The following is a 13,761-nucleotide window of genomic DNA, read 5'->3' as shown; positions in this document are numbered from 1 at the left end:
TTACCTTTAAGAGCACCATAAAACTTCGTTGAACATCAACACAGTTTTATAAAACGCCTCAAAGCTTGAAAAATGGGTTCTGTAAAGCAAAACCAAAGTTATTTATATACTGAACCTTCAATTTTGAGAATACTTCACAAAATCTTATTCTCAATTACATGCTCCATCCCATCTCGAATGTACGGCACGTTTCACTAGCTACTCCGATACTTGCCGAGGCTTAACATCAATGTTCACCAATTTGATATGCTATACCAGTGAATTGCTGCAACAGATACAAAACTGCAGCGTGTAGTATCCAGTTAATAGACTTTCGATAAGTAGGTCTGATCCCAGAACACAGTCAACATAGGGCACATGAACTTTGCAGGCGAAACTTTCTACCAAATTGTCTTTTTTTTTACAATTCGTTTATTTGAAACGGCTCGGACTGTTGGTTTTACGGAGCCAAACTCTTGTTTTTTGTATTTACAATTCATTATTTTACTATTGTAGTTGGAGAAAGGAACAGAAAAAGGGAAAAGAAATTATTCACGGAGATCGATAGATTTAAGGAAAAGGTATAATTCGAACATGTAGTCTAGGTCTACTGCAGCCAACACATCCCTTACTGGAACGTTTGGTGGTCTACCTCGGGCTCCGAGGGAGTCTATCAATTTCGCTCTGGCGATAAGGTGGTCCTCACAAGACCAAACAAGATGCTCGATGTCATGGTAACCCTGACCACAACGACACAAATTGCTGCTAGCGAGATTCACACGAAAGAGTAACGCGTCTAAGGAACAATGATTGGACATGAGACGGGAAAATGTTCGGATAAAATCCCGACTCAAGTCCAATTTATTGAACCAGGGTTTAAGGCTTACCTTTGGGATAATAGAGTGGAGCCACCGACCCATCTCATCCTCGTCCCATTTGCGCTGCCAGTTGACGAGTGCGTTTCTACGGACCTACCGAATTGTCTTAATAAAAAAGATCTGCCTCTTTTAGCCTGGCTTTCCATCTAACCGAACGTTTTACGTGTTACTTATTTCATTTATTAGAAACCTCATTTAACCTGTCTCTCAACACATTGTGGATTAACTACGAGATATCTCGGTGATTGCAGGTTCAAGTCCTGTCGGTGAGCCGTTGTATCTTTTTCGAAAAATTCATGATATTTACGGCTTATGTTCTTTCGTTCTTTGAAAGCTCATGTTTCTCTAATTTTTTCCATCACCTACGAAAATAAGATATCTCGAATTTTTTTGCTTGACGCGTGTGTGCTTTACTGAGAAGCATAACCTAAATGTGATACATTTTATAACTTCATTCTAAAAAATTGTAAACAAAACTTTCGATAACTTAAAGTCGCTATATTTGTAGAATTTGGTCCAGTAGTTTCTGAGAGAGAAAACTTTGGTCCAATTTGGTCTTTCGGGCTTAGATTTCTTTTCGGTCCCTAATGTGTTAATATGAAATTATAATTATATTATATATTGTAAGATTTATTATACTGCGGTCACTTCGCAGTGGGGTCAATATAGGTCAACTTTACCAAAGCCTTCGACGAAACACCTCATACGGTTGATGGAGATGTAGAAATTTAAGCGCTATAGATTCTCAGAATAGACCATTAAACGGTTATATTCTTATCTGTTAAATCGTCAGGGCTTTGTAAATATTCGCGTAATTAATTCTACTGTATTCGAATACGCCGCCGTCTGGTCTTCCTTAAGGTAGTCACTTGAGACCGTGATTTTCCTCAAATCGAAAAAAACTACTGTTTGCAGACGATTTGAAAATCAACCGGATCTTTGACTCGAGAGTGGACTGCGCTGCGCTTCGAGAAAACATTATACCTTCATCCGTTCAAGATTTTTACCCTTTAAACTTTACGGAGTGTCGATATGATACTTTTAAGTAAAACTGCCGAATTTTTTGTCAAAGTTTTTCGACTCTCGACATAACTTGATGAACATAATTCCTAAAATTCACTCTGTCCTTGGCAACCGTTTTGCAATTTCTCTGACATCCCACATTTGCCATTTCACGCTCCACTACGTCTAACCACTTCGCTCGTTGCGGCTCTGCTCGTCTCGTTCCTACCGGATTCGTACCGAACATCTATTTTGCAGAGCAATCGTCCGGCATTCTCGCAACATATCCTGCCCAGCGTATCCGGCCAGCCTTTACCACCTTTTGAGGGCTAGACCTTCTCGACCGCAGTTGCTTGTGGAGTCCATAGTAAAGAACGAACACGAAATTATTGCGACACATTCAACAGGGTATAACTTTTTTTGCCATTGGGTAAAAATCAACCAAATTTTGAACACTTCTCATTGATGTGTATTGTTTACATGCTGTCGAACTCGAAGTCGTGTTTTTCGATTCAACGAAAATGGAGGTGAGTCAACGCGAGTGGAGAGAACAAATTCTTTTCAAACACCTGGAATTTTCTGACCTGACACACCGACAGTTGGGAAAAATGTTGAACATTCACTATTCAACCTTCCCCAGAGTGTTGAAGCGGTTGACGTTGGACTACGACAAAGGAGCTGGAAGAAAACCGGAGAACAAAAAGAGGGAGGGAAAGGTGAAGCGGATAATTAAAGCAAATCCCAACGTTTCAAGCCGTGATTTGGCTAGAAAGATTTTTTTTTTTAAACGGGATTTTCATCCTCTGGGATGATTCATCCCCATGGCTAGAAAAATCGGCAAGTCGCAGAGCTACGTCCAGAATGCAAAGAAGAGAGCTGCATACATACAAGCAAGGATGGAAAAATTCGTTCACCAGCATGAACGCAAATGATTCTCAATCACCGCTCCGTTCACGATGATAGCATCGGCGATGCGAGCGTGAACAGACGACCGCTGATTGGTCGGATTGGCAATCCGAATGAATGAACTTTTAAATACGTTCGGGTGAACGAACCGATGGCCGAAACGTTCGCCGCAGTTAACTGGATCGTTTTTTATTTTCACCACGACGTTCGTTGGGTGAATTGATTCGCAAATGATTGTTGAAACACAATCGCCAAACGATTGCACGATTGCATTCGCGAATGTTTCTGTAACCGGTAAAGGATTGCACCATCAGGTGCTTGTTTTTCGGCTAATTTTGTGCGTGTTTTAGCCCCCGCGCTCGCTGACGGTTTGTTTTCTCACTTTTGCACATTGCGTAGATAACTAAACTGACAAAGGGGGGTTTGAAAATGTCCGCTCTTGTTTACGAAGCCTAGGGATTTAGCTTTTGGCTACTGGGACATTTTTTTAACCAAAATTGCCAAATAATCATTTAATTATGTTGAGATTGCAAGAATACAGAATACAAAATTATTACTTTTATATGCGTCATATAAAAGTTATAAGATCCCACACATAAGTATTGTAAGCCAATATCTGCCTACATCTGGGCGATTACGTGCTTGCCTACTTGAAGGCGTTTTGTTTTGTTCGAATTGGTTTTCGGAAGGAAATAAAAAATTGTGAGGTATTGGCTCGAAATTTTTTTTTAAATTTTTATTGTTAATTGAAATAACTATAAAAATGCTAAGCCTAATACGTGCGTATGTTTCGCGTTCGTATCCCATTGGGACATAAAAGCGAATTCCACACCGGAAAATCAACAGCTAAGACGACGTTTATTCGACTGAAACAATATCGACGGCTTTGATCGACACCAGGCCGACGTCCTTGCCTCCTATTTTCAAACCCCCCATTGTCAGTTTAGTTTTCTACGCAATGTGCAAAAGTCCACACTTTTACTAATTATATGTTGAATGTTCCTATTCGAACATAAATTAAAATAACATCATGTGAAAACAAACCATCAGCGAGCGCGGGGGCTAAAACACGCACAAAATTAGCCGAAAAACAAGCACCTGATGGCGCAATCCTTTACCGGTTACGGAAACATTCGTGAATGCAATCTTACAATCGTTTGGCGATTGTGTTTCGACAATCATTAGCGAACGTCGTGGTGAAAATAAAAAACGATCCAATTGAACGCGGTGAATGTTTCGGGCTTCGTTTCGTTCACCCGAACTTATTGAAAGTTCATTCATTCGGGATTGCATTCGTTAGTGTTCATTGTGGTGTGTTAACTTTTTCATTTCCCGATTGCTTCGATTGGCAGTTAGAATTGAATGAGTTCACCACGGATTGCAGATTGAATGTACTTCGATCCGATTTTTTCCATGCTTGCATACAAGGTACAGAACTTCGCCATCCGCGATGAGCGGCATCAATCGACGGTTAAAACTCGGGCACGGAAACTCTACGAGAAGATGCTGACAAAATATGGCTGCTGTGTGATGGACGACCAAACGTATATAAAAGGCGATTTTAACCAAATTCCGGGGTTGGAGTTTTTCACCGGCAAGAGCAAGTTCGATGTGGACGACAAATTTAAGCAGAAGAAAATGTTGAAGTTCGCCTCCAAATATCTCGTTTGGCAGGCCATCTACTCTTGCGGACTGAGGAGTGAGCCTTTCGTGACAAAGGGCACAGTAAATGACGAGATCTACAAATCTGAGTGCCTCGAGAAGCACCTTTTGTCGTTCTTGCAGCAGCACGACGAAGCTCCTCTATTTTGGCCAGATTTGGCATCATGCCACTATTCTAAAAATGTCCTGGAGTGGTATGAAGCCAATTGAGTACTGAGCAATAATGAAGCGGGAACATCGGAAGAGCAACAATACAGTTAAAGACGAGAAGGACATGTAAAAAAAAAAAAAAAACTGAGAAAATGGTACCGGATGACACTGTAAAGACTTTGATGGAGACTTTCATCAAGCGAAAATGCGTTCAATTTTACACTCAAAGCCTCGACAGGATCCGACGTCTATGATGTCCGAGAGGTGCCGGCTCGATTTTTGATTGCGTTTTGTACGGTTATCTCCAGATGTATTTGTGTGGGAGGCGGTGCTGGAAAAAGGTACTACGTAAGGCCACTCTTTTGAAGGTGGCAAAATTAATAAGTCTAAAATCGTTTTCGTTGGCCAGCTTTTGCGCGCTGAACCTTCCAATTGTTGATTTGAATTTCTCCTACTGGCGGACCTAAGCGTTAAAATCCCTGATGACGATCTTGATATCATGTTTTGGGCAGCGGTCGTATTCACGTTTCAGTTGCGCGTAGAATTCGCCTTTTTCGTCACCGGTACTTCATAGGTGGGGGCTGTTCACATTCATGATGCTGATGTTAAGGGGGGGGTAGGGTCTAACGGGTATAAAAAAACACCATTTTCACGATTTTTTTCTGGAGCTATCGTTCAAACAAATGTATTCAAATTTTTTGCATTATACAAAGCATTGTTAAAAGAACATTTAGTAATTTTTTCGTAGAAAAATATTGAAAAATGAGCCGGTGACGGAGCATTTTCGAAGATGCTTTTTAGAAAACAGGGTTTGCGGTGGACACTGTATCTCAGCACAGAATCATCTGAAGTCAAAAAATCAGAGCAAAATATTTTTAATAGATGTTTTTCTGGACCCCAACGTTTTTATTTAACTTAAAAATATTTTTATGAAATTTTTGTGGCTGTTTGAAGTAAAAACTACGATTTTTCACTTAAAAATCCGCCATTTTTCACCTGTAAAATCTCCCCAAAATAAAAAAATCAAAAAAGAATAACGTTGGGGTCTGGTATTTTATATATAGAAAATATGTTCCAAATTTGAAAAGAATCGGATAAGTAGTTTTCAAATGACGATGTCCACGGACTTTAAAAATGTGCTTTCGAGAAAAACGCGTTTGAAGTTTCTGCTCTTGCTTTCTTGCAGTATTAGATAGGAGGAGATAAAGGCCTATAACTTCTACAGTTTTGCTTCAATTGACTTGAAAATTTGACACAACATTCTTGAAATGTTTTACAATAAGAAAATAAAAAAATAAAAAAAATCGATTTTTTGAAAATGTTAGACCCTACCCCCCCCCTTAAAGGACCGGTCCTTGATCCTCAACCGGCACATTCGTGGGTCGATCGGCCACCACCCGATCACGCTCTTCGGCATCTTTCCTATTAAAGCTCGAGTGTGTTGCCGCCGCTCTGGTAGATGGTAGAATTATACCGGTTCGTACGAACATGACCACAAAAATGTAAAAAAGTGGTGTTCAGATGCTTCAATCATATTTTAAACATTTTAAAATTTTTCACGAAACAACTGGTTTCGATTTTTGAGTGTTTTTGCCTGTGTCGACTTTCTCGAACTCCTCCCTTTTGAGTGGAGAATTTACTCAAGCTAAATAATATGGAGACTAATGGAGAGAGTCGAGTTAAGAATGATCGCCACCAAGGGTTCTCTGGTTTAAAATCAACTCTCCGCTTATCATAACCGTGAGTTTATCAGACTAGCAGAGTGCTTGGGTATTATTGAAAAAAATCTCTTGAGCCAACATGAATGCGGCACACCATTTTAATTCATGTGTCAGATAATGGCGTCTCGTCGGAGTTTTTTATTCGGTTCACGTGAGTCGCTTTGTTTTTTACTCAGGTTATTTGAGACTCGGTTGAGTTTAGTTTGAAGTGGACTAGGCATGATGATGATAATGATTATTATTATTATGATATTTATTGAAATCCTTGAAATATTTTGCCATTCGCGTCAAATGGAAAAAATGATGCTCGGAAGAATTGTTGATGTTCTTTAAATTGTTGACTTCCACGCTTGTGAATTCGAGGCTGACATAATCTGGTCTATAAATATTGCATGTTCAACACTAAAGTACACAATAATATCATAAGCTGTTATATGGTCTGTGGTCCGTTGATTAAAAATTATTGTTTTAAATTTAAAGTAAGAAAAAAAATTACTTTCTGGTTAATGGTACATCCGGTAATCGGTAAGTAGTATATGTATAATTCGGCGTATGATTTTCCGGTTAATGGTACATTCCGGTATAGAACAGTCCGGTATATGGTACACCTAGTAAACCACGCTACTGACACTCTTTAAAGTATTGTTTTTAAATGAGGGTTATATAATGGTGTTTAAGATGCCTGTAAATTAAGCAATTGGGATACAGTGGAGGGCAAAATAAAGTGTCCAAATAATTTTGTTTTCAATTTCTTTTATTTTTCTGGTTAAAATTCAACGAAAACACATCGTAATCATTTTTAAAATATTCTTTATTATGTTCTTTTCAATTTTTGTTAATGTTGCGCTGGTAAAAAAAGAAAAGGTTTTTCTGATAGAGAAAAAAAAGTTAATATTCCAAAAAAAAAAAAAAAACAGGGGCAAAATAAAGTGTCCAGATCAGTACAGCTTCAAATAATTCAAACTGGAGGCAAACAAGAACGATTTAATAATAGGTATGGCCTCCTTCAGCCTTCAACACCTTCTCCAAGCGCTTCGGCATACTTTCAACAAGGTTGTGCAAGTGTTGTGGGTTAAGTTCTTCCCACGCATGCTCCAGGGCATCTAAATAAGTATTTTTATTTGTCACACCAGTCTTATCAATCGCTCTGATGGCCCAGAGATTTTCGATGGGGTTCAGATTAGGACTCTTTGGGGCCATTCAAGGGGTTTGATGCGGCGGGAATGAAAAAATAACTTCGTCAGATTGGCCATATGCTTCGGATCGTTATCCTGCTGTAAAACGAAGCGCTCTTAGAGGCCCGTCTTGATGAGGGATACCTTGAGGTTTTCCCGCAGGATATTGCAATATGACTCAGCTGTCATGATTCCGTAAATTTTTACAAAACTGCCCACCCCACCCCAAGAAAAGCACCCCCACACCATCACGTAACCTCCTTCGTGCTTGACTGTTCCTTGGATATGGCAGTCTTGGAGCTTCTCACCCGACTTGCGCCACATATGATCCCGCTTCCCTGGTTGAATAGCTCGAATTTAGATTCGTCGGCCCACAACAATGTTTTCCAGTACTCGATCGGCGTGTTCCTTGGCGAACTTGAGCCGCTTAGCCTTGTTCACCTGGCTGATGAAAGGCCTTCTCACTGCGATCTTGCTATGGTACTCCTTTGCATGGATGAGGCGACGGACAGTACGACGCAATACCGAAAATTGGAGCTCTTCCTGTATCTGCCGGATCGTTATTATTCCGTTTTTCTTCACTTCAAGAATGATTTTCTTGGCCGTTCTGGCATCTGTCTTGGGCTTCAGTCCTCTTCCCGGGCGATCCACCACCGATCCGAACTTTTTCATCTTTTTCATGATTTTTGATACCGCCGTCTTGCTGATTTCGTAGTGCTTGGCCACTTCCCGGTGCGTTTGACCGTTATTCACATCACGAACAACCAGTTTCCGGATGGACAACGGAATGGAACCAGAAATTTATGCGTTCTCCATATTTTACAACTTATTCGAATGTAGACACCTGTTTGAATAAGAGGACTGAACCAGCTGTCAAATCGCATACAAATGCACCGTACCAAATTTTTGGTACCAGAACGCCAGTGTGGTTCCCGAAATTAAACACTTCACCCCATAACATACTCGAAATAGGGTAACATTTTGGTTGCCAACCGCATCTGTTGTTGTCATACTGCAGATTTAGAATCAATTTTAACAAGAATTATGCTGAAAACTCTGCATTTTGTGTCCAACCATAATTTATTAATGTTAAGGAGGCTGGGTCATTCGGCCGATGGACGTTAGGCCGAATGGGCTATCTGGCCGAATAGGCCACTAGGCCGAATGGGTTATTTGGACGACGGTTATCCAGCCGAAGGCTGTTAGGCCGAAAGGACGCGATGCCGAAAGGATGTTTGGCCGAATGGTCGCTAGGCCAAATGGTCATAAGGCCGAATGGTTACTAGGCCGAATGGTCATTAGGCCGAACGCTCATTTGGCCGAATGATCATTAGGCCGAATGGTCATTAGGCCGAATGGTCATTTGGCCGAATGGTCATTAGGCCGAATGGTCATTTGGCCGAATGGTCGTAGGGCCGAATCGTTGTAAGGCCGAATGGTCATTTGGCCGAATGGTCATTAGGCCGAATGGTCGTAAGGCCGAGTGGTGGCAAAGCCGAATGGTCATAATGCTGAATGGATGCTAGAAGGTCGTTAGGCCGAAAGGTCTTAAGACCGAATGTTCGTAAGGCCGAATGTTCGTAAGGCCGAATGTTCGTAAGGCCGAATGTTCGTAAGGTCGAATGGATGCTAGGCCGAAATGTCGTTAGGCCGAAAGGTCATTAAGCCGAATGGTCGTCAGCCAAATAATCGTAAGGGTAAATGTATGCTAGGCCGAAAGGTGGTTAGGCCTAATGGTCGTTAGGCCAAATAATCATAAGGCTGAATGATCTTCATGAATGGTTGCTCAATACAAAACCTTTTACACTTATCTGCATGCTAGGCCGAATGGACGATAGGCCGAATGTCCATTCGGCCTAACTACTGATCGGCCTTACATGCAAAAAAACGATAATATATCTTATAAGCCTAGCATAAATTCGGCCCAACGACCATTCAGCCGAACAACCATTCGGCTTAACGACCTTCTAGCATCCATTTAGCCTCCGACCATTCAGCATTATGACCATTCGGCCTAGTGACCATGCGGCCTTACGACGTTTCGGCCAAGCATCCATTCGCCCTTATGACCATTTGGCCCGACGACCCTTCGGCCTAGCATCCATTCGGCCTTACGAACATTCGGCCTTAAGACCTTTCGGCCTTGTGACCTTTCGGCTTAATGACCATTCGGCCAAATGACCATTCGGCCTAATGACCATTTGGCCTAATGACCATTCGGCCAAATGACCATTCGGCCTAATGACCATTCGGCCTAGTGACCATTCGGCCTATCGTCCATTCGGCCTGATGACCATTCGGCCAAGTAATATTCGGCCTAATAACCTTCGGCCTAATGTCCCATTCGGCCTATTGTCCTATTCGGCCGAACATCCGTCGGCCTTTTAACCCATTCGGCTTAGCGACCTTCGGCCTAACATCTTTCGGCCGAATGTCCGGCCCCCTTACCAAAGATTCCTTTGATTAACATTCCCGAGCCGCAGATATCATTTTAAGGATTTTTAAAAAATTGCCTCTGGTTTAAATTTTTGCAATGAGGACGCCTATACGTGGTTTACTCGTTTCATTTTTCTTCTTCCTGCGGGTTTCTTGACTGAAAACTTGATACAGGAATTTTTGTTTTCTTCAGCCCCTTGCCTTGGTTTGAATACTCCAGAGCCAAGCCAGTTGTTTATGAAACGTCAAAATACACAAAACAAACAAATTCGAGGGCCTCGCAATGGAAACTTATCGAAATTATATTGATTTTTGAGTTGGACACTTTATTTTGCCCTTTGGAATATTAACTGTTTTTTTTCTATCAGAAAAACTTTTTTTTTACCAGCGCAACATTAACAAAAATTGAAAAGAACATAATAAACAATATTTTAAAAGTGATTACGATGTGTTTTCGTTGAACTTTAACCAGAAAAATAAAAGAAATGATAAAAAAAAATAATTTGGACACTTTATTTTGCCCCTCACTGTAGTTGGAAATCAATGATTTGTAAAAAAGCAATGAAATTGTAAAAAAACAAGAATATGTTATTCAAGAGTTTTATACAAAATTTTATATGGGTTGCTCATGACTAGTTTTAGTTTCGAAAGTTTCATCAAACTTTGAACTCACGATTACTTATGCTTCAGGTACTCACCCAACTACATGTACAATAAGGAGTACTATCCCAACTATCTGTCCGGTACCGCCTATTTGATGAATTTGGACGCGGCCAAACTGTTGTACCGGGCATCGCTAACAACGCCCATCTTCCACCTGGAGGACGTCTACCTGACCGGCATCGTGGCCGATCGAGTGAAGCTGCATCGCTCCCATCATCCGCTGTTTTTCTATTCCTACACGAAAGACCTCTGTGCCTTGCGAGGCATGATCTCACAGCATCAGTTGCAACCGGCGGATCTCCAAAACGCATACGAATTCGTTACCAATAGCAGCGTTACCTGCCGCGGCGTGGCACGCAACTTTACCATGGCCAAGATGAAACTGCAGCAACGAAAGAAATGTCAATGACATCGATTGGAAACCGGTGGGTATCGGGATTGACTAAAGGCCCACCAGGCCAAACCAGCTCGATTTTTGGTTTCCAACCGATTGAAGCGACCATCGAAGCAGATTCAGCGTTGACACAATAACACAACTTTCAATTTCGTGTTTTCCCTTTTGCGCGATTTGCGAATTCTCTTTTCGAGATATTTCTCCGTCTGAAAGAACAACATCTAAAAATTATGGATACAATAGTATTGTAGTTTTTTTTTCCTCTATATTTAGGTACTTTCATGTTTTAACATACCGGTTCACTGTAGCCGGACTAGCGCAGCAATCGCCAAACTAATTTCATTTTTTAGAGGCAATTTAATCAAGATGCCCTCATGTTAAATTCCTTCGGGCCGTTACTGTAGCAGTTTTATGGAAGCCTTTAAAAGGATACTAGAATAGGTCATGAATGCCACTTTGCAGTAGAGTTTACTATATGAATAGAATTAATAAGACAGAATTATGATCGAAAATCGTTTGATTCAGCTGTGATTTGAAGAATATTTTAGATAGATTTTACAAAATGCTAGAATAAACAAAGTTAGATTCTTGTTAGTCAATCAAATCTATGGTAATAGCTGGTCAGATAAAGTGATTATGCGCATGAGAAGGCATTTTGTTTGGTCCCAGGAGGGCATTAAGTTTTCAGGATAATTCCAATAGGGATATTATATTTAAAAACGAGTTCCGCACCTCTTAGTCATAATGTGTTTTAACGGAAATTAAGTGGCACTGAGTAGCTCAAGTTTAGATGTCCTTTTTTTTCTTGATAAAGGTGAAAATACCAACTGTAGTTTTCAAATTACACATAGATCATGATTTCTTATAATTTTATTGTATTTAATCCTGAACTTTTAGCGATCAAATCTGAGAAATGTAATAATTATCAGTCAATTAGTAAAAAAAAGTAGATACAATTTAAATCCACAGATTAAAATATTTGATTGTCTTTTATAACTGCTTGGTAGTGAAATAATCAAGTTGGTATTTTTGCCGATCATGTTATTTTAAATGAACCAATTATTGTTTTAAGCTAGATCTTCCACTTGGATGAAAACTCAAATAAAACGCTTATAAAAACTAAGATATCCTAAGAAAGTTTTAAGCACAGTCTCGAACTTTAAGGAATCTAGTTTTGTTTATTTATCAACTGTGTAAATCTTCTCTTTTAATTGTTAGAAAATAAGTTTATGTTCACCACCCTTTTTTTGAGCTAGTGATGTTACTTTTACAAGATAGCCACCCAACACTATAGCATACCAGACACTAAAGTTAAGTGAGAATCAACTCCAGATCATTAGATCTTAGAGTTCAATAGCACAAAAAACGACAAATTGGTTAGTTTTTAGAACTGATATGCACAGCACTACATTCGAGACGGCAAAAAGACAAAAGACACAAATTACGTTAATTTTACTTGCAGTTGAGTTATTTTAAACTTCCCAAAATAAAGTTTCAAAAGCCTAACAAATGTTGTGTTGCATTGATGAGAAAGAAAATGTCCTTCTTCCTTGATATAGGCCTTTATTCTGCGCCGCGCGTGAGGTGACAATAGTCGTGTCACCCGATTCCAGGAGTTGCTTTAAGTAAAGACGTCATATCAGGTGAACTTTTAAAAAGACCTGTGTCACTTCACTAACACTGACTATCGGAATAAGGTGACTAGAGTCTCATGACAGTTAGGCAGAATAAGAGAAATGCAATATCGTCACGAAAGTCCGGTGTAAATAGTGTTTCTGCCTCAATGCACGAATCCAGATTCCAATCCAATCGATTCACTAGTTTTTGCTGCGCAAAAATACTGACGAGCATTGCATGACTTTTTTTCGAGCTATACTTCACTCCACAAAAACACACCTTAAGTCATTTGGCTTTAATGAAATTTATGATCGTTTTATTCAATTTATTAAGGTTTTATCCCTGTTTTGTGGAAACTCTAGGAAATGCCTGAAATATTTCATCTGTCGTGTTTGTTCAAAGCACTGCTCAGAGTTCTGTTATTAATGCGCATTAACGTATGCATTTAAAGGAACTTTTTTCAAATGACGATTAACAATAATCCATGATTTTCCATGAAAGGTAGTAATATGAACTAACTAGCATAAATATAGCTAAGGTGTTCCAGCGATTTATCTTGAATTTTCGCAAAACAAATTGAAAAATGTTCAGTTGACCGAAACCTTCCCTATGGCGTAGAAAACATGGAGGCACGAAAATGCCTCGTACTGTGCTTCGAAGGGATGGACTAGTTTCTCTAGGACTCCTTGTCGCCTTAGAGTTTCCCAGATGTTTTCGTGGTTCAGTCGGTCAAATGCTTTTTCGAAATCAACGAATTCCAGCAGAACAGAGTCCTGGAATTCGTTAATTTGTTCCAGTACGATTCGTAGCGTTATAATGAGGTCCACACATGATCGTCCGGATCGAAATCCAGCTTGTTGCCGTCGGAGTGTAGCGTCGATTTTCATCTGGATCCTGTTAAGGATCACTTTGCAGAGTACTTTGAGAGTTGTACAAATCAAAGTTATGCCACGCCAGTTACCGCACTCGGTCAGGTCTCCTTTCTTAAAGACCTTTACAAGGATACCCTGCATTCAGTCAGCCGGGAATGTTGCAGTATCCCGAATGTCAGCAAAAAGACGGTGCAACATTTGTGCTGACAAGGCAAGGTCGGCTTTTAGCATCTCAGCAGGAGTTCAGTGAGGGCGGATCCTGCCGATAAACTCGTAATGCCGGCATTTTCGATGAGCCTTTGATCT

The 13,761-nt window shown here is 40.2% G+C and overlaps 1 protein-coding gene across 2 annotated transcripts in view; it reads left to right on the top strand.

Annotated features, from left to right (window-relative positions):
• Positions 1-12,200, top strand: part of LOC129739590 (uncharacterized) — a 48,530-nt gene extending 36,330 nt beyond the window's left edge. For both annotated transcript variants that reach the window (XM_055731167.1, XM_055731100.1), the window contains one exon: positions 10,600-12,200. In XM_055731167.1, the coding sequence (XP_055587142.1) occupies positions 10,600-10,981 (382 nt within the window). In that variant the 3' untranslated portion in view covers positions 10,982-12,200. The remainder of the gene's footprint in view (positions 1-10,599) is intronic.
• The last annotated feature ends 1,561 nt before the right edge of the window (positions 12,201-13,761 follow it).

Source organism: Uranotaenia lowii, chromosome 1 (assembly GCF_029784155.1).
Source record: "Uranotaenia lowii strain MFRU-FL chromosome 1, ASM2978415v1, whole genome shotgun sequence".
In the NCBI taxonomy this organism is placed as follows: Eukaryota; Metazoa; Arthropoda; class Insecta; order Diptera; family Culicidae; genus Uranotaenia; species Uranotaenia lowii.
The sequence above is the reverse complement of the archived record's forward strand: the minus strand, read 5'-3'. Positions and strand labels throughout refer to the sequence as shown.